This window comes from Ambystoma mexicanum, chromosome 3p (genome assembly GCF_040938575.1).
Source record: "Ambystoma mexicanum isolate Mex_15411 chromosome 3p, UKY_AmexF1_1, whole genome shotgun sequence".
Classification (NCBI taxonomy): domain Eukaryota; kingdom Metazoa; phylum Chordata; class Amphibia; order Caudata; family Ambystomatidae; genus Ambystoma; species Ambystoma mexicanum.
This window is the reverse complement of record NC_090925.1, coordinates 802,411,705-802,433,708: the sequence shown is the minus strand read 5'-3', so window position 1 is coordinate 802,433,708 and position 22,004 is coordinate 802,411,705. Positions and strand designations below refer to the sequence as shown.

The window sequence follows — 22,004 nt, the reverse complement described above, 5'->3', positions numbered from 1 at the left end:
TGGTTCACTTCAATTGGTTGGTTGAAGATCTCTGCATTTCTGGGGAAATATGCCTTTAGAGTTAGTTCAAGTGGATTATGGTCACTGCTTGATGATTTCAAGACCTTCAGCTGTAGAATCTCGTTTAGCATTGTATTCGATGCCCAAATATAGTCAATGATTTTTTTCGAGCCATCACGCTGCCAAGTAATATTCGGAGGACAATCGCCTTTGGTTTGACCGTTGAGCATATGGCAGTTCCTAGCAATCATGGCTGCATGAAATTGATAGCCTCTGCATGTCGAGTAAACTTGGTGCTTGAATTTTTTCATTATCAAATTCTCATCAAACCACAAGAAATTCAGGTCTCCGCATAATATGACTTGTAGGTCAGACCATACTTCCATGTTATCATCGATCAATTTTGTAACTGATTGAATGAAATGAGATGAGGATATCATGGCTGAGTTCCAATAGGTGTTAAGAATTAGTAGATGATGGAATGGTACATTTGATCTCTGACTGTTTTGAAGGATTAATCCATGTACAAACAAGTTTGGAGAAAATGATTTTAAAATCTCCCAGCCTGATGCGTTATTTATCATAGTCAGAAGACCAGAGAACGGACAACCGAATTGATTTTTCCCAGCCGGGTTTAATATGATTGAATATGCTTCTCTAGACGGTGCCTCCTGCAGCCATGTTTCCTGGAGACAAACTGCGAAGTTGGTTTTCATCGAGATATCGCAGTTCTGGAACAAATGCCGGAAACCCCTAGTGTTCCATGATATAAGGCCAATTCCATCCTCCTTAGTTTGCAATAGCTAAGTTCTATTCGAACAAGTCTGTGTTGGAGGTTGGGAAGAGATATTTTGGTTACCGGCTGGTTTTTCTTGGATGTTAAATGGTTTCCTTAACGCCTCACGACGTTGTTCATGGGTTTGCTCGCCAGCAGCTGACACTGCTTTTCTAAAGCCATCTCTTCGATGTTTTGTTTCCAATGTCAGATCGAATCCGTAAGACAACAGCTCGTCTTTTGCAGCAAGCAAGGTATTTTCTACTGCTTGGGAAGTGATATGTAGATAGACCATATCTAGAGAGTCCTCCTTGATGTATTCCACAATGGCTATGTCGTTTGACGTTATCGTTCTCAGTGACGGAAAGTTGTGTAGCAATTGCATTACATTTCTGCGATTCAAATTAACTTCATTTACATCTGTGAAAATGTTCTCGAGCCTAAGTCTCCATAGTTTTTGTTCCAGTCTAGATTTCGCAGACACAGTTGCTTTAGGATTCAATTGTTTTTGCTTTTCCCATTGGGCTGCCGTCATCTTAGGATTTAATTTTATTGAGGTCAGTTTTTTTCCTTGAGCTTCAGCATTGTCGTCTTTTCTACTATAAGTTTGTGAATTCTCGTTTGGGCAATTTTGATTTGCATTTAAGCAAGTTTTCTTTCTTTCTCCTTCGTCAGGTATTTCCATTTGGTGGATTTTTCTCCGGCCTTGAGGAAGATTCATGGCCGAGCGGTGAAGTTCTTCTTCTTGTGTTAACTGTTGCAATTCGTCAGATTCAGCTGAGTATGTGGACAGATCACATAAATCAGTAACACTTACATCAGATTTCTTTGAGCTAGTGTTAGAATCCACTCTTCGTCTTTTATTTGGATTAGGAAGATCTACCACGCTTATTTTAGTTATTTCTTTCAGCATGGACTTGCAAACAGGCACACTCTCATTATCATCCTGTTTATCGTTTGGTGTATTGTGGGAGAAAAGACCCAATTTGTGAGGAGTAGAAAGATTTCTCACAAACTGTTTTGTTTTATTTCTGACATTGTTCATTTTATTTTGCTGCTTATTTGTTGAATGTTTTTTGGCTGGAGCTTTTATAGATTGATCCTTCGATTACATCTAAACAAGGTGAACAAACAGTTTTGCTGTTCCAGTAAAAATGTCAAATGAAGTAACGGGACCTTTGAAACTCGGTGCAGCTGTGTGGTTTGGGAGTTGAACTTCCACCGCTATTGCTTCAAGTGGGTTGATTTTACATTGGTCTGATCTAGACTCTTCGTGTGGTTTATTTATAAGAGTACTATTTGACTCTTTTTCAGCTGTGGAAGTGAAATGTGGGTCAGCAATCACAATGATTTCCCTGTTCGCATTATCCAGTACAGGTATCTCTAAGTTCTTTCCTGGGACAGTTGTATGCTTAGATATGTCAGGCGAACTGCATTGGTCTATTTTTGCCCTAGTTTTCGCATTTAATTTCTCTGTGCGATATAGGGATCTCTCGATAGGAGGATGTTCCATGTCTGTCTTATTTCTGAAAAGTGAGTGGCGACACCACTTCATGATTTCTAAAATCGCCTCCATTTGGTTGTTTTTGTCTGTGTGGTCCTTCATAGCAATGTCACCAAGGCGGTTTTGCCATTGAAATGAGATTTCTGCTTCTCGTTCAACTCTAGACATTAAATGACCGTTGTTTTGTTCAAAAGACGAGATTTTATTTGTCAAATTATGTAGCAAGGCATTTTGATCTTTCACAGTTTCATTTACTTGTTCCATGAGTTTGATAAAAGGAATCAAAGCCAATGATGTTGCTGCCAGGACATTGTTATGAATTTGAATTCCAGCTGCAACTGATAAATTCTCTTTTGAGTGATGAACAGATTCAGATTCAAGGTTTGACTGTTCATCATGTCTACTAGAGCAACATTCATTTCCTGTCACTTGCTGAGCTTGTTGGAATACTTTAGTACTGCAGTGGAATCGTAGGTTTTCAGTCGGTTCCTTTGAGGAGCTTGATTGTGATTTTCTTTTAAAAGTAGCATCATTATTTTGGATATTCTGAGACTCTTTTCGATGGGGTGTACTTGTCCAAGATTTAAGCGTGCTATTAGGATCTTGCGCGAACTTCACTCCTTTTTCGCTGTTTGCCAACAGCATTTTTATTGGATGTGAAACATTTTGTGGGGCCGTAGAGAAGCTGTGTATTAATTTGTTTTTAACTGCTTGATAGTCCGCAGTCAGCCTCTCCGTTAGCCGCGCTTCGCGTCCTGCTAAGTCTATCCCAAGACTTTTTTTGTGGTTTTTTGTAGAAGGGCCCGTCAGCAGAAAAGGCAACGAAGGCGCTGGTGGAAGGGAGTCGAGCTGGCATGAAACATCTCTTCCACATATGTCTGCCTCAATTCGAGCCATCGTAGTCTCAGCAACAACTCTGCTGTCTGTAGGGCTATGTGTAGCATCGTTGTTAAAAGGCGGGACGAAGGAAAAGTTTGTTTGGTTCTCTGAACCATTTGGTAGTTTTAGAGCCAAAAGTTCAGTATCTGTAACGTCAAACAGAGATAGAAAGGAGGCAGTTTCGATTTCGATCATCGCCAATGGTGCAGGTGGCACAGGGAGATGATGATCTTTTATCGCAGATACCGCTATATTTCGGTCAAGATCGAGAGGGGCTGTATTTAAGGACATCTCACCCACAGTCTCACTGCCCAAACCACTCAGCATATTTGATTGGGAACCTTCAGGTGACGAGTCGGGCAGCATGGACTGTGTTGCTCGATCGATTTCATCTATATATGCCTGGGACGGCAGCTGATTTAAGGTTTTGTTCACATCCGATCCTAGGAGATTTTCTGTTTGATTGGTCATTAAGTCAGCAGTGACATGTCCGACTGTTTCAGACAGGAGTACGTAAGATTTAACATTCAAGGACTGCAATGTCAATGCTTTAGTCGGAACGTCGACCGACACCATTTCACCAAGATTCGCATCAGCTGAGGGAGCATTCAAGTCGACGTTCGAGTCGGCCTCATTTATATACATTACAGAAACTCGCGAAAGACAGTGAGGCGGACTTGCGGTGGTAAGTTGTACCGGATTAGGCAGGGAAGGAAGGGCGGACGGGGGGGAAGGGGAGGAGGGGAAGGAAAGGCAAGGTGTGTCTGCCACAGCAGGCAAGCAGGACAGGGGGGGCAATTGAGCGAGTGTGGGATGAGGGGGTCGGGAAGTTGGAGCAACACTATTCGCGCCAGCTGTTGAAGTGGGAGCATCGGCTGTAAAAGAAAGCTCGGACCGATTTTGAGCGTTCAAAGTTGTTTGCCGCGTTTGCGGCCGTACATCAGTAACCATACTTTCCTCTTACCGGTAATCAGACGATTTTATGCCTTGCGTTGGAGGTGTCCTCGTCGACGATGTAGGTGGACTCAGCTCCGGACTCCGTATATGGTTTATTGCAAACCTCAGTCGCTAGGCCGGGATCAAAGAGCTAATACCTCCGCAGTCTGCCGCCTAGTGGTCACGCCTTCAGCGCCAAACAGCCGCACAACAGCCGGTGGACTTTACTCCGAAGGGCTTCACGCCGCAAGGGTACACTCGCCCTGATTTTGATGGCAGGCAGTGTCACGTGAGCAATCACGTGTGCGGCACAAAGCTCCTCCCCCTCCAGGAAATGAGAGTCGATGAAGCGCGAGTCAAGGAAACTCCCAGCGCTATTCTCTCACAGCCAGCGCAGGTACAAATGTTTAATTCCTTTTTGGAACAGGTTCTCTGCAAGGATATTATCAATATGCTCACTTCTTTTCGGAATAGGTGGTAAGAGCACTGCTTGGCTCTCAATTGAGAGCTGCTCTAGATCAATATGATAGTCTTCGACAAGGTGAGGGACCACATTTCGTGAGGGCTCATGAGGCAACAAAAAGGCTTGAGCAGCGACATTGTTCTCATCATTATGTTTCTTTTTTGCCAAAAGGAGAGCCTCTTTTTTCCTCTTTGCTGTACGTTTCAGCACCCGTAAGTAATTTTTTAAAATTCGACGTGACATAAAGATAGATGAATCATTATTGTCATCGATGGAATCTGGTTCTTTGTCTGGAAGGGCCATAGCATTCAAGAGGGCCGACGGGCTATCCGGGGTATCCAATCCCTTTTCATAGGGCTTGTTTACCATATTATCCACTACGCGTTGTTGTCTTAGATCTTCTATCGCGGCCCTCAGAGCAACCAGTTCCTTATTAATAGCACTTGTAAATAGCCCAAGATCATATAAAACAGGAATGTTTCCATTTTCATTCATGCCAGCATTGGGATCATTGCTCCCCACAAATCCTTCAGTTGGTGTTTGTGTACTCTTTTCACATCGCATCTGCGGTTGTGCAGTGTTAATATCTATGGGAAGACCACTAGCCATTGAGGAAGAATCAGGTGCAGAACTTATGGAAAGTACGTGCCGATTTTATGGCTCCAGACTTAATACAATCTAAATATAGAAATATCAATGCTAGATGTAAAATGCAATTTTCATGAAATATAGATCTTTCACATCAAAACAAAGTCAACATTCCCTCCCACTCACCCACTCAGCCAAACACCTCAACAGCTTCACTTAAAGCTCACTTGGATGCACGCGCTGGATGCATAGCATCCAGTGTTATGCGTTTCCTGGGGGATAGGGGTGGGGTCTCACACACCATCAATGGGTCTAGAAAGGAAGAGGGACAAGGCACAGGGTAAGTAGGCGTAAAGAAATGCCGTAATTCAAATCCCAGCACAAACTAAGGTGGAGTCAGCTCTACCCAGCACACTTCACCCAGCCCAGCCCACTTCACCTAGCCCAGCCCACTTCAAAGCGTTCGTTCGGCAATAGTAAAAGTCAATTACTCTGGTACACATAGGCTTGACAATATGTCCGTGAGCAGCGTTTCGCTTCAAATCAGGGGCAGAGCTTCCTCTTGGCCATAGGTGCTTGCAGGGTCCTTGCAAGCAACGTAGAACTCGCAAAAGGCACAAAGTTCATGGCAGCTCCTACAACCCAACTCACAGGAGCAAAAAAACATCAGGTTGAACCCAATGAAAACCAGACTTTCTACCTGTCCCCCTACAAGCAAGTGACAAAGAACAATCATAGACCCCAGCCCCCGGTGAAAAGGAAGCAGTGTTTCTGCTCAATCGCAAGCAAGGAAGAAGGTGCCCCACTTTTTCAGGGATGGAGCTCTCATGGTGCTGCAAAGACACAACCCAGCGCACTGATCTCTCGCCTGTGGCCTAACAGACCTGAATCATCACAGTCACGCAACAACAAAGATAGCGGAGGAGCAACGAAATCGCTCGGAGGGCTTGAGACTGCTCATTCCAAGATGCAACCCTCCCTACGAACGGCCTGAAAGCTCAACCACTGCAGTCTCTTGCCCCAAGGTAGAAAAGCTGGACCCGCGCACCGTCACCAAGCTGAGGGCATTTAGTCATGTCCAGAACAACATGGATTTGGACGAAGTCCAGAGCTCCTCTGAGATTCCAGGGAATTACCTAGACAGTGTCACTAAATCAGATATTAGACTCCTGCCCTGGGACATCCACTCAATAAAAACTAGCCTCACAGAGACGGTCTCTGCCCTCTAAACGAGAATGACCAAGGTCGAAAACCGGATGGAAGCAGTTGAACATAATCAGCAATCAAGAGACATTACTGTAATGCAATATGAGGCTAGGCTTCAGGACCTAGAACAGAAAGAGCAGGACATAGAGCTTAAACTTGATGACCTCGAGAACCAGGAACGCAGAACGAACGTCCGCATCCTCGGCTTAACTGAGAAACAAGGAGAAACCCCGGCTGGGCTGGAAAGTAGAGTTAGAACCCTGATAACGTCCTTATTCGATGATGTGCACCCCCCCAACCTGGAATTCGACAGAGTCCACAGAGTAGGAGGTCCACCAAGAGGCCCAAGATCCGACCTTATAAAATGCCACGACTACAGACAGCAGCGGGAAATTTGCAAAGGGCAATGGAAAAGGAACCGATAAAATTTGAGGACTCCACTGTGAAAATATTTCAGGACCTCTCTGCCTCCACCCTAGCCAAAAGGAAAGGATGCCGCCCACTGACTGCAAAAAAGAGGTACACGCTACCGATGGGGCCATCTTTTCTCCTTAACCTTTGAATATGGGGGAGAGGATTACAGACTCACCTCAAAAGACGAAGCAAAAGGGCCCTAGACCATCTGCAGGCAACGACATCAGGTTCGCACACGGATCCCCTCAGGAGGCCCGCAGGTACCCTACAAGGGACTACACCCAGGTCGCCAAGAAGAGGTCGCGCTCCCACGAAATGGAAGTTTAAATGACTCGACACGCCCTGAAACAAGCAGCCCGATGTAACCTGGCTTTCTCAGTTTGCTTTCCTAGCAATCTTGCCCATGCATCCTTCGAAACGTGCCCATGTGGGTTCGCTGGTGTTCTCAGTCAGAAGTCCCAGCTCGGTTTGAGGACAGGTGCAAACTCCCAGACCCTTGCAGAGTACATTCCACTCTGGTCTAAGGGATTAAACTACGAGGAACTGCTACGAAAGGATACATGTTTATGTTTTGTAATCTAGACTATAAGGTGTTCTTGCCGTTCAGCCTGCTTGAGGTGTTATTAGTTTTGTTCATACGCCGGCAGAGTGGTCTCAACTGTGTGGCCCTTACTTTTACAAGGGCGTCTCTATTGTATTGTATTGTCTCTATGCGCTTTCCATTAGAGGGGCAGGGGAGAGGGAAAAAGATACACTCATCTAGGGAAAATATACTCTCATCTTCGCAATGTCCAGTCTCCACAACTGCATCCTCTCAGATCAGGCAAAAATCAATCCTCCGAACATACCCTTTTTACCCACATTCGAAGGGCACAAATTGCTAGGTTTCCTTGCCTGCTACCCACACGCAGAAATGGCAACACATGACAGTATTCTCTTTGGGTCCCTTAACGTAAAGGGCCTCAACTCACCACAGGAGTGCTCGATGTTGGAATGCCAATTTAAACTTTCGAAACTGTATGTCCTGTTCTTACAGGAAACTAAATATGCTCAAGGAGGGGGAACCTAAAATATTCAGTAAAAAGCTCAGGGACACGATATGGTCCTCAGGGGACCAGAGAAAGGGGTTGGGGGTCGGTATCTTATGTAGGAGATCAATTGGCCTTCAGGTGGAGCAGGTGAAAAAGGATACCCAGGGAAGGTACCTTACCCTAAAAGGAAAACTTAGGTCGCGCACAGTCACCCTCTGCTCCTCATACCGGCCAAACCAAAACCAGTCACAATTTTCCAAATCCCAATTTGAATTCCTAGGGGGGTGGCGGGTAGGCACGCTAGTGTGCGGGGGGGACTTCAATGTTGCGGCAGACCCTAATTGGGATTGGGAATCAATGAGACTAGACGCCTGCCCACCAAATAGTCTGCAAGGGGAGAGGTTCCTGAGTCAATTGAGAGAACATTATCTGATAGATTCCTGGCGCACATTGCATCCACACTGTTGCCTGCATTCGACACTGTTGATCACCCCCTTCTCCTCAACACTCTCTCCTCCTTTGGTTTCAAAGGGTCTGTACTCAATTGGCTTTCCTCCTACCTCTCCTCCCGCTCTTTTCCGGTTTCCTGGGGCGGCCGCTCCTCTCCTTCCCACCCTCTTGAATACGGAGTTCCCCAAGGCTCTGTGCTTGGTCCCTTCCTATTCTCACTCTACACTTCCCTCCTTGCCCCTGTGATATCCTCTTTTGGCATCTCTCACCATTTCTATGCCGATGACACACAGCTCTTTCTTTCCTTCTTTTCCTTCTCTCCTGACCTCCACCTTAAACTTTCCTCCTGTCTCACTGCTATTAAAAACTGGATGGCTTCCCACTTTGGCACATACTGCCAATCCCTCTCTCTAAAACAGACAGATTATACCACATGTACAACAGGATCTCAGAATTGGCAGATGAGGAGCAGTCTGGGGAGACTACACTCATTACCATGAACTACATGCAAAGGGTTATGAGAGGCAAGAACATTTGGTTTAGAGAAAGTGCTGATGAGATAGCCAGACCCCAGACACCAATTTCACTGTGTTGGTTGTCGGGGTGAGAGCTATCCCAAACATCACTGTGACTTTTCCCCAGGGCAAAGCAGTAGCTGAAGTTAGGGCCTGTCCCCTTAAATTAATTAGTATAAAGGCCATCCTTGCTTTACATGGCGTATAGACATGTGGTGAATTCAAGTAATCTAGAAAAACGCTGTGTCATGACAGCCTGGAATGCTTTGATTCTGCCACTTTGTTTAGTACGAATAGGAGGTGACAGGAGTTGAGCAGCTAACACTTGACAAAGATCACTACAGCATCTGCTTCGGGTTCCCTTTGCCACATAGGTATATTGGAACCAGTCAGGCTGAAGTGCTTGTGAGGTAGTGGCATCAGTGGAAGGCTGTAGCACAGCAACCTTGGTCTGCAGATACATCATCTTTTCCATCAGGATTATTCTTTCAGATTTGGAGCACCACTTACCTCTCTCTATTCATAAAAACATGTTCTGAAGGGGACCAGGGTACAGAAAAGCCATAACCGACTTTGGTGTAGCGGAAAGAAGAGCGTCTCAAGTCGCAGCTGAGGGGTAGCTAAAAAACTAAGATCATGTAAAAGAAATCAAACAGAATTCTTCTGCCTTTTAACTTGACCCCCACAACTGAACTCTTACTGACTATAATTGTCAATACCGGCTCCCAAAAAGAGTACCCCTTTCACCTGCTAGATGCAAGTGGAATAGCACCGTGGAAAAAGAGTACTGGTATCTTGAATAAACAATCCAGAGACAAAGTATTGCCAAATGCGCCAGAAGGGAACAGCAGCAGCTAGGAAACAAGACAACAGTAAAGAAATGGTGCATTCGCAAGGTTACATGCCAAAAGGAATGGTTGCAAGTTGCTACAGAGAATGCATTCCAAATGCCTTACCTCGTTTAAACTGGAGAACACATCGCCAACATTCACAGATATCCAGCTTCCAAACTACAGACATCCAGTGGTATTCAGGTAATGGCTCTGCCAGCAGGTGCCAGGAACGTGCTGGGCCACCAGGAACATTGAGCAACTGCCCCGAAAAGGGCAAGGTTTCCAATGGTAGGACGGTCTCCAACCCTCGCTCCCCATGACCTTCGGTTTAGTGCTCCGTGGGGCAGGGTAACATGGTAGGTCTTTAGCTTTTCTGAAGACGAGCTGCTGGCTAGGAGTGTAAGGCGTGTTATTAACAAGACCAAAGGGTCTATATAACCAAACCAGCCCTTCCAGCTACTCTCTAAAATGTTCACATCTAATTGTTTAGATAGAGATGTATTTGGTTGCCTGGGAAACAATGATATATCATTTTATCTAAAACCTCTGAAACACCTTGGGTTCAAACCCCGGTAAAATAATTCAGTAGCCTCAACCCAAAAGCAAGTCAAGTGCTTTTATTTGGCATGGAGACTCATAAGCCAAAACACAAAACGTACAATGCATTATATCATTGTTAGACTTCATAATGTTTTCTACAAGTTCTAATGCAACTACTTCTACATCCTAGCAAAATGCAGGCGCTTCTAATGCCTACATAAACAGTTGCCAAAACATGCACTATGCTGCGCTCTCGTAGTACCTGGGATGACAACCGAGACACGGCAAAGGACATACCTATAGACACTGAGTACCACACAAACTAATAAACTGAACATACAAGTCTCACATGAATCTCTTCCAACACTGGAAATGGAAATCTTTTCCTGAAATTGACAAAGAGGACAAAGAAAAAAACATTTAGAGTAGTCTCTGAGGTAAACACAGCATGGACTTTTGGAGCGTTCCCACTGGAATAATGTTTAAGTAGACTGAGGTACAAAGATAGACCAGGGAAAGGAAGCAATTCCACAGGGTAAAGTGTCATTGTGATCCCTGCAATCGCAAAAGCAATCCACTGGGAACTCTGGAGTCAAGAAACCCTGACTCTTGCGGATGGTCCCATACATTGTTCTGTCCAATAAGCACCTGAGTGGGTTTTATGCCCTTGAGCTTCTCAGTAGAGCACCATTGCTGAAGTGAAAGTAAGTAAACGCACATCTTTTTCCAAAAGATGCCTCCGCTTACTTACTGCGATTGAACAAATAAAATCGAGACTGCATGCATTTTCATGAATAAAGCCTATAACATCATTGTGGAGGAAGTATTACTCACTCACTCGATTTGCTTAGCTTAACAAAAGGGTTTCCCCTTCCTACGAGTACTGTTACATTTGTAACACCCTATCGCACCAGAAGGCGCTGCGTCACAAACATATGAACCACCAAATTTGTCAATGGACAAGGTCGGTTCATTTGTGGGACCTACCTGGAATCTAGAACCCTTGATTCAGTGGCTTTGATGAGTGGAGAGTCTTCATTGTACCACGCCAGTGAAATATGTGGAAATTACTGTAAATACTTTCACTATTCCAGTCCCAAATACTGCATCATCTGCAAACAAGAGTACTCCAGTTACATTACAGGCATAGGCGATGCTACTCCAGCACCCACCACAACAGATACATTCAAAGTGCTTGTGAATAAAGAGGAGGTGCTGGATGCAACACTAGTAACCTTGTTTTGTACCTGAAAGAGGATTATACTTAGTCCCTCCTCTTTGCCTCACGAACCTGAACTGAGCTACGGGTACGAGTGCTCAGTGCTGCCCCGCTACAACATCCACAAATAAGCCAGTAAATAAAAAGCAATCATATCCTGCATTCTGACGATGCCAGATTAACGCCCATTGCTAGATTTACCTTGTATTTGTGGTCTATGAAAACATTTTAAGAAGGCCTTTTGATTAGTGCCCAATACTAAATATTCCGTACATTCCAGTTCAGCAAATAACCCCTCACAAAACCGGTATTACCTGTGGTTCATTCTGGTGTAACCTAGAATAAGCGAGTTACATGCTTTATTCCTTCCACTTATAGGTTCTGGAATAACAGGCATTTTTATTATTACCCAATGTAACGGTACTCAATGTATCGACCCTGGAAAGATGAAGGGCTGAGTTAGCTCTGCCAGGATTTTATTTGGAAGTGCGGGAATATACGCCATTCTAGAGGAGAGTACTTCATCAGTGAACAGCCGGCACTCCCTTCCTCTACATGTTTGTAGCTAATGGTAACATTGATCATCGCTATATCGCATACCCAGACAAATCTTGCAATGCCGTTTATGGACGGACGCCAATAAATCTTCACTCTGCTGAGGGGCATCGCCTTCAATTTTCCAATCCACTAGAAAGGCATCTTTCAGAAAACGCCTTTCCCTTTTTTTCCACTTGTTCTACCACTCATCTTTCTCTGAGATAGCATCCTACTTGTTCCATGTCCTCTGCAGCGCAAATACTTATCTTGTGATGAGGAATGAGGCTAGTCACTAGAATGATGTAAAGCTTATAAATGATGAACATCTACTCACAGGAGTTCTCATGAGGTGAAAATACATTGCTCGCCCCACAGAGGGGTCAGATTGTGGCCTTCTCCATACACGAGGCACCTATGGTGGGGGCACGGAAGAGTGAACAGGAGCAATGGAAGTGGGCTTAGTGATCTCCTCTACCCCTGTTGGTGGAGGTTGTATGGCAGGTGCAGCAACATTGTTTAGCGACTTAAAGATGAATGTTGCAGCCTTTAGAACTACTGGCCTCGATGTGACTGTTGGTGCCTTGGATAGCTCTTGCTCTAAATGTTTCTGATTTTTATTTTCTGCTTGCATTTCAGCATAAATGCTACCCCACATTGGATGCCTTTGCGTCCTTGTGTCCCAGTTAATATCACCCTCGCCATCTGAATAGTCAAGGTCTTGCTCAGTGAATTGGGCAATCTTTTCCTGGGTGGCCAGCAGAGGCTTCCTTTGCAAGCTTCCGGTAAAGCTTCTCTTCTCAGGCTTGCTTTCTCCAGGTTGGCCAGGACATCTCTGGTTTATATGGTGCCTTTTTAGCTGTGATCTCTGGCTAAACCTCTTCTTGCAGTCAGGGCAGGAAAAGGGTCTAGTGTGGACATTGTAGTGTGCGTCGAGAACCCTTTTTAGGCCAAAGCTCTTACCACATAACTTGCAAGTAAACGGTTTGTCAGTCAGTGACTTCAGGTAGCTCTCGTGGCTTGTGGCTCTGTGGATTCGCTGATGGCTTAGAAGGTTTGATTTTACACTAAAGCTCTTCTCACACTGTGTGCAGGCAAACGGCCTCGGGATGAGTGTTCGGTTGATCTCAGAGGTTGCAAACCTGTGGATTCTCTGGTGGCTTAGAAGATTTGACTTTAGACTAAAGCGCTTATCGCAATGTGCGCAGGAAAAGCGTCTTTGAGAAAGTGTTCTCATGCCACTCTTGGCGTTACTATACCGGTGGATTCTCTGGTGACTTAGAAGCTTTGACTTCAGGCTAAAGCTCTTGTCACAATGCGAGCAGGAAAAGCGACGCTCTCTTGTGGGGTTGTCATTATGGATCCTCTGGTGCCTTTGCAGATTCCCCTTCTGACTGAAACTCTTATCACAATGAGGGCAGACAAAAGGCCGCTCTCCTGTGTGGATCCTCTGGTGAATTTTTAGATGATATTTCTGAGTAAAGCCTTTTTCACACTCAACACAGTAAAACGGCATTTCCTGTGTGTGGATTTTCTGGTGCTTTAGAAGCGTTTCCTTCATACCAAAGTTCATTTTACATTCTGTGCAGGAAAATGGTCTGAGCCGTTTGTGTATTCTCTCGTGACTTACAAGAGTCGACTTCATATGGAAGCGTTTGGCACAATGTGTGCAGAAAAACGATCCCTCTCCGGTGTGGCTTTTCTCATTGAACACACAATTTACCTTTTCAACAAAGCTCTTTTCTCCATCAGTGCATGGGTCTGCATCGTTCTCTTTCATATTTCAACTCTGTTGCTGCGTCACTGCAGAAAAAAGACATATCAGAATATTAAAATGGTGACTGGATAACAGAAGACAAACATTTCAGGAGGAACGTTGGAAAGACTAGCAATATGCATTTTAAATGCTCCAATTAAGCATTCATATTGGTAGAACACGTTGCTCCTGACACCATATGCTAATCCATGTTCCATGTAACAAAACATTAGTCGAAAGGGGAGAAGGGCAGAGTACCATCTGGGCATAGGTTTCACCTTCAAGTACATTTGCACCCATTCCAGCTGCAAGTGGTCTAGTTAATCGGTACATTAATACAAATTGACAAGAGGCTAACAGCAATAAGAATGAGCAGAAACCCCACATCTTATCAGCCCACCATTATAGGGGTGTTTCAGCTTTGCACGGCACAGGCTCTTTCAGGACTAGAGACCAGGTGTGGAGCATCGAAAGTGCACACCCCATGCCCTTCTCCATACTCTTGGGTGAGTGAGCAATTTAACGATAGACGAGCTGCAGTCTGACTATGGCAACATTAAAATGAAGGCGCAAGGAGATCTGTCCAGACTTCAGAGCAAAAGGAAAAGCTGGGCTCTATTGCCATGAAAGGCCATACATCCCTCTGTTAGGTTCATCAATCCACAGTGTCAATGATAGGCGAGCATGATATTAACATTAATCTGCTTATGATCCATATTAGGGTCTTTCTTCCAGGTGGCATATGACGTATGTAGAACTGCCCCTCTTAGCATTTAAATGCTTGATTATTCAGATGAGGCAGCACAAAACACTGCAGTGCAACCTAAATGTTGCCATAACGAATTAAGCAACCAACGGTGTGCACACACAGAGCAAACAGCTGAAGGTACTACATTAGAAGGATTCAGAAATGTCATCTGTGGCTGGTGAGATTGCTCTGCGAAAGTCACTGTTGTGTGCTTCCCCTGAAATCTATTTAAGTGGCGAAGGTAGGATCACTTACAGTCCCAGGGCTGTCATTTAGAACACAGTCAGTGGAATGTGCAAATATATCCATAAAATATTTCAATGAAACACATTTTGCCTGACAGAATTGTTGGGTTATACTGTCAGAGAAAACAGATCATCCTCTTCCATATTTGTTATTGACCTTTATTGTTCTTATTTTATATCTGGGAAGGCTGCATCACTGATACACCATGTTGCCCTATCACAGGCCTAAATCGATCTTCCCTACAAAGATCTAAAAGAACCATTTGAAACAGGTGTAAATCAACAAGGTCTTCTTCAGTTGGGTCAACAGCTAAAAATGTATGTAACACAATTGTGAGGACTAGTACTATGGATCCTAAAGATTGTTGAATAAATCAATAAATACTAAGATCTAGTACTAGGAGTAGCTGCAAACTATCCACAATTCTTCACAAGATTATCTATTTAAGATTTTAACAGTATTTCACAAAGTGTGATATGGAGTGGCAAATGCTTACTTTATAATAATCTCTCCCAGTTATTTTGTGAAAGATAATACTGTACACCCAAGGACGCTAGTCGTGGTAATGAAAATGCCGAAAACGGACTATGGATAAAAGAATCCCTTCTACCCAAGGATCTGAAACTTTAAGACATAAGGACCTGTCTACGGTGAATAAGTAGATGAGTGGGTGCAGCAGCCAATCATGTAGTTCAGAATGCTGATTTTACCCAACATGAAAGCCCAAGTTCAGAGCAAACTGATTGTTCCCAACACCCACCGCCTGTGCCTCACCAGCTTTGCTTCCCACCACCTCCTGCCACAACTCTCACCCCCTCCGCAAACTCCCTCAGTTCTTCACCCACCATGCTCAGACTTATCTGGACCATCTCGCATGCAGATGGCCCTCTTCTCCAGGGAGGTTAGAGTTATTGCAAATCGTTCGCCAACTTTCGCGCGCAGCGCCTGGGGGTGGCTGGGCGAGGTGGTGCCCGCTGGCCAGCGCCTTCGCAGGGTTGTCTTCTCCGGAACACCCGCCCGCCATTATACACATGCTGGTTTGTCCCCCAGGTGTTTGTTGTGTTGGACGGCGGGTATATTATCTCTCAGTTCACGAGCGCAAGACTTATGGTTTGTCTCTCAAGGCTGTGTCTGTAACTTCTGGATTTAGTTTGAACATGTAATGGAATAGGGCTGGCAGTGATGGAGCTTGCATGGCTTGCATATTAACCAATAAAAGATGCGCAATCGAATTTGCAAGATGTGGGGTGGTGGGAACCCATTAGGTAGGCATTGTCGATCTGTTTTCAGATAATTAGACTTCATGGGAAATAGCTCTGTTGGTTGAGGTGGTGCGCTGCTGTGTTGCGCTGGATACGGATATTTTTTCAATTGTGGTTTGCCCAATCATTTTGGAAGTAGAAGGGTAACTTTAATTAGTATGAGGCTAAACTACAGGCTTAGTTACACCTGTTGGGGGCATCAGAGACCAGGACAGCATTAGCAGAAATGCATTACACTATGAAAAGGCATGGTACAAGTTTCGGGTTTAATTCCCGAATTATCACGTTACAAGGGCTTGCCGCGCCATGTGTTCCGCTTGTACTTGAATTAATTTAAACAACTGCCCGGCGTTTGACTGACTTATTGATGGATTGGGTCCCTGGGCAAGGTTTCTACCAGCATGAGATGTGCCGATTTTCACTTTTATTTGACTCTTAAAAATGTGTCTGTTTTTCAATTGTTGAGCCTATTTATTCGACCAGCAGCATTGTGGTCAGCCCCATCGAGTAATAGTGGGCAGACTCGTCAGGCCAAGCGAACCCTGCCCTAGACCCGGTTGATAATGTAAGACGGGCATGGGGAACTGTAGCCTGGAAGCCACCAGTTTGCGAGCATTGTAATGCATCGCCTCTTAAAAAGCCGCACGTTTTCTGCCCATGTTGACATCCTGTTCCTCTTAACGGGTTGTCCCCACCAACTGCCCTCTTTCTTTAAAAGGGGCTGAATGCAGCCAATTGTTGTCCCCACCACAGTTGGCAGTGTATTTAATAGAACCTTGCAGCTAGCCTGTCCATGATCCATATTGTTGGTGCTTTTTCAAAGGTCAAATGTTTTGTAAGCACAGCATAGTTTTGCCTACGGGCAAACTTCCTGGTCTCAGCAAAGTGGGGATTTGCCCAGGATCGCACTGGTCTGGTCAAGCAGGGATGCTGTGCCTATCTCCTATGTTCTCCCTGGAAAAATATACTCTACACTTTTACAGTTCCAGTAAAAACACCTGGCGTTGGTTAAACTTGGGTAATAATAAACCTATCATTATAATGCTTAGCAATGGGAGAAATAAGGCATCAGTGCTACATTGCACAATATATTGTGATATAGGGGACACAGCACAGCTTGGTTAAAGAATGTCACCCTAACATATGTAACCTATTTGAAGATGCATTGTTTTTTGATGCGTGGTGTACTGTACTGAGCAGGTGACTGGTCTGTATCAGAAGCTTGCTTTCTTGTAACAGCAGCATTTCATAGCAAGCAGCGGCAACGGTCTCTCTCGCTCTCTCTCTAATACACCCACCCTACACCCTTTCTCTATACCCCAGCTTTTTCTCTCTCTATGCCACCCACCCTACCCATTCCCTCTCTACTGCACCCACCCTATTTGGCCAAATAGTAAATTTAAAATTATGTACATCCCTAGTTAAAAGTGTACTGCATTTACATGAGCGGGACTGTCGCTTGCGGGGATGGCCAAGAGTATCCTCAAAAACCTTGATTAGAAATATTCTATAGTAGGTCACCCCTTATCATGCGCATGTACACTCCAATATTTGAGATATTAGGTTCAATACTATTACTTGTGTCTCAAGAAATTATTTCATTTGTTGAGATGCCCCTATGTCAACATGTGTTTCGACCACATATGGTCTTCTTCAAGACAGGGCTGTTAATCAAAACCAGTCACTGCAAGTTGCATGCAACACATATGTGTTCTAAGCTATAGAACATGAATAAATGATATTTATTTGATAGTCAACAGGAACATCATCAAATTATGATCAAGGACTTACATTAAAGCCAGTTAGGACAGAAAACATTGGACAGGGGAATCAGAGGCAGCAGAGAGATGAGAGATATACATATTCCATTAATTAGATCCATTCACAATAGGGTATAACACATTATATGTCCCCCATGCTTCATTAGGTGGTGCTGTTGAGAAAGGCCACACCCTTATATTTGTGACACCAATCCTCCATATCTTTACACAATCCATCCAAGTGTTACTCCATCACTATATTGTTTTATTAAATAGAGGATAGTCCCAACGTCCACTTCTATTGTCTGTTAAGGTACACAGGTAGACAAATTATACACCATAAGTGAGCTCACCTCAATATCTGTGGCCTCTAATGTACTTGCATATTGTTCACCTAGATGCCATATATGTGGCGCCATTCCCTGCTGGGCCTGCAATTCTCACAGAATATTAACTGCTTAATATAAACATTATATGCCAGTCAATTAATGCAGTGCTTCCTTCAGGATTATTTCCCTAGCAGTGTCCCATACATGATGGGTATTGACAATATCATCCATCAGACTGTTCCATTATTAATAGCCATGTAAATTCTATATACATTCCCCTAGAGAAGGCCAGCAAACATAGTCTGAATAAGACACGAAGGATACCCCTTACTTCAATATTAGTCTTATCAAGCTCAGATGTGGACTCAGAACCTGATGGAGAAGCGACAGCTGCACGAAGTAGTATCACTGACACCAACACAACAGTGATCCCTCCAGTAAAAACATTGTTTATTTACATCAAATTGCAAGGTACAAAGAAGTTAATCGGGGGTGAGAGGAAGAACCAACCATAACATACAAGGAGAGTGACCAGGGTGATTACCAAAGACCTGACGCAGAGCATCAGATAGAGAACCTTGTTATACATTCATCAAGTAGAATTTTGAGTGCAGCTGAAACTGTGGTTTTGAATAAAGGATTGTCTTTCACACCATCTGCTCCCAGTGATCTAATTGATCAACAAATTGAGTTATTCAAGTTAGTTAAAAAAAGAAAATGTAAAATGTTCTACGTAAACTAACCCCTGACAAATTGAACCCTGAGAAGAGGTACCACAACAAAGTGACCTCACAATTAGGGATATAGAGAATACACATTTACTTCTACCAATGGGTGAAGCAGGAAATACAGAGATATTCGATATACTCAAAGAACTAAATATTAGACCAAGGAATCTGCTAACCGAGGAATTTAAATCAAGATCTAAATGTATTCCACCAGTACCGATGAACAATTTGATCGACACATTTCAAAAAGCAGTTGTCCAAGACATTAATAATCCAATTGATAAGAACAGACAGAGGAGAAGTAACAGGTTGGACAATCTGAGGAGGTTTGAACACACTGCCATGCAAGACCTGATGCAAGATGACAATATTATAATTAAGGAGGCAGACAAAGGGGGAAATATTGTTATTATGAACCATGAGGACTATATCCAAATGGCAAACTCACATTTACAAACCCTGGATGTTATGGCATACTTGGAAGTGACCCTAAACAGGAAGTAGTTACTATAATCAAAGAATACATTTTGAAATGGCACAGACAAGGTCAAATTACGGACCAGGAGAGAATGTATTTAAAAGTGAAAGAATCTATCATGTACTTTTTATCAAAAAGTACATAAAACCTATGACACAATCCCGGAAGGAAGACCAATCATACGTGGGATAGGCTGGGCCACAGAAAAGATTGCGGAATACTTCGACAACATAATCCGTCCCTTGGTACTAGAATGAACTGCGTTCTTCAAAGACACTACTCATGTTCTAATCTCCTTGAAACATCTAGAATGGAAAATGTACTGTATGCTGGTGACACTAGATGGTAATGCTTTGTACACATCTATACAACATGAATTAGCAATAAGGGAATGCTACACTGTATGCCACAAGTTGCCGCCGTAAATCAGTTATTAAGAACATCACCATGGGGGAATTCATCAGGGGTCCGCGCAACTGTGAAGAAGTAGATTATTTCAACAGAGAATGTAATCTCTTGGACAGGGGATATTCAACAACTGTATCAAGAAGGCTAAGGAAAAGGCACGACACATGGAAAGGGATTCAACAATGAAACCAAAAGAGCAGGGAAGGGAGCAATCACAAGGAACTACGAAATGTATTACCAAATATTGCAGTAAAAATCATGTAATTACTAGAATATTGAGGAAGCACTGGCGCCTCTTACATTTGGACAAGGACCTAAAGGGAAGTGTGGACGACACTCCAAGGATCATTGTCACAAGGAAGCCGATCTTCAAGAACATACTGAGCCCATTCTACCAATCAGATAAGGCCAGACAACAAAGTACTAGTTGGTTACAACCAACAAGGACTGTTTTTTCAAAATGTGGAACGTGCATGATGTGCAAATATGCACATAGTAATATCCAGGAATTTAGTGCAACCCAGGGAGTGAAAATCAAAATTAATTAGATGATTAACTACAGAACAAAGTATGTTGTGTATGCAATCATATGCAAATGACAGAAAATATATTTTGGGAGCACAATTAGAGAACAGAGGATCCGGATACGGGAGCATTTGTCCACTGTGGGAAGCCAAGACCCCAAGTTCCCACTAGCTGCCCACTGGCAAACGACACACCAGATGGATGACAAGAGGGACTTAAGATTTGTTGGATTAATGAGAGTCTTCCTGAGTAAAAGAGGAGAGGATAGAGAATTGAAACTGAGACAGATGGAGCCTAAAATGATTTGCAGGTTGCGCACAACAGAGTTTGGATTTAACTCCGATAGTGAGATGGTAGCATTTCTATAAGTAACATGTATAAACAATCATTAGCACCCTCGGCGAGAGAGCCAGCCAATTATGTGGCTTGGAATGCGGGCTGACACTACCAGCCATCTACCCCCACCCGCCATCTTACCCCCACCCGACCCCGCTTTTTTTCTTAAAACCCCTGCCCCCAATTTCACTTACCTATTGGCTGCGGCGCCTAGTTCCGCCACCGCAGTTGCTGCTGCTTGCATTCATGCTCTGCCCACCTTGGAAATGGAAGAGGGGCTCAATATGGAGTCCTGCCTTCCTTTTCCATGGCAGCCGTGTTGGTACAGTATTTTCGCTCCATGAACAGGACACTGTGAGGTGTCCCATGCACGGAAAGAAATACTTTCAATGTTTTCTTTTTTTTAAAAAACCATTAGCACCTGCCTAGCATGCTAGCTAATGGCGATATGCCCCTCGGTAGCTTGGCCCATCCTGTTGGCCCGCCACCTCGGGGCATATAACATCAGTAACAATTTAGTATGCAAATTGCATGATATGAATTGTATAATAGTTACATTGGATGATGTGAATATAATGCATACCTTAATCAATGAATGCATATTATAAAAATATTAAATATATATATTTATGAATGTATGTCATTTAGAAATTATTTTGTCACGTTTGTAAGGCACAGGACCGGAGAAGAGGCCCTAATCCAGTGGAAGTGAGCATAGCCTCCTTTAAGAGGGCACATTTGGTAGCTAACCTAGTTTCAACATAGAGAATATTCTGTGACTAAAATGTATATAGAACACAACCTAAACAAGGAGGGTGACAGGCTTATGTAGGGGAGGTATGGTATCACAAGTATGACACTGACACAATGGATACAATTTTTAAAACGTTTAGTGGAGAAACTTTGCCCTATAGCTAAGATGGAAGCCGTCTCGACCATCAAGCGATAAACAAAAAACTGTTCTAGTGGAGTCTGTCAAATCAAAATGGCCTATGCTAACAAAACCTAATGCCTGCCCTATCTCTTGTATAAAAAGAGGATAAATGTATGCAAAGGAAAAATCAGTGTTCAAAAAGAATAAATGCGGTTGAACAAGCTCTCCTCATCACGTTTTACTTCATGGAGTAAGGCTGTCCCCGTAGGCAGGATGACACATTCTGGCTGGGTTTCCAACACTATAAACAGTTCCAAAACGTGGTTGGAGGCCCTCCTGGCCATCCACGTTAAAGTCCCTATTCTTGTCTTTCAGAAATAGTACTTCAACACAAAGTTCAGAAAAGGTCCCCCTCTGCGAGGCTCAGACCTTTCGCCATAGTTATGATATGATTGGTTATTTATAACGTGCTTAAAACCCAGAGGTTTCTAAGCGCGGACCCAGGGATCAAACCTGTCTTGCTGCATGTTGTCTTGCTTCCAAGGCGAGCACGTTGTCGCTGAGCTATCCTCCCTTCACATTGGTCCCCTTTTGTCAGGCTCAGACCTCTCACCACACAGTTCACGTAGGTCCCCCTCTGTCGGGCTCAGACCTCTGACATCAAAGT

The 22,004-nt window shown here is 43.8% G+C and overlaps 1 protein-coding gene across 1 annotated transcript in view; it reads right to left on the bottom strand.

The window, feature by feature from the left end:
- Nucleotides 1-10,196: 10,196 nt before the first annotated feature.
- Nucleotides 10,197-22,004, bottom strand: part of LOC138580903 (gastrula zinc finger protein XlCGF57.1-like) — a 117,450-nt gene continuing 105,642 nt past the window's right edge. Inside the window, exon 2 of the mRNA XM_069651821.1 lies at nucleotides 10,197-13,690. Within this exon, the coding sequence (XP_069507922.1) occupies nucleotides 12,303-13,667 (1,365 nt within the window). The 5' untranslated portion in view covers nucleotides 13,668-13,690 and the 3' untranslated portion in view covers nucleotides 10,197-12,302. The remainder of the gene's footprint in view (nucleotides 13,691-22,004) is intronic.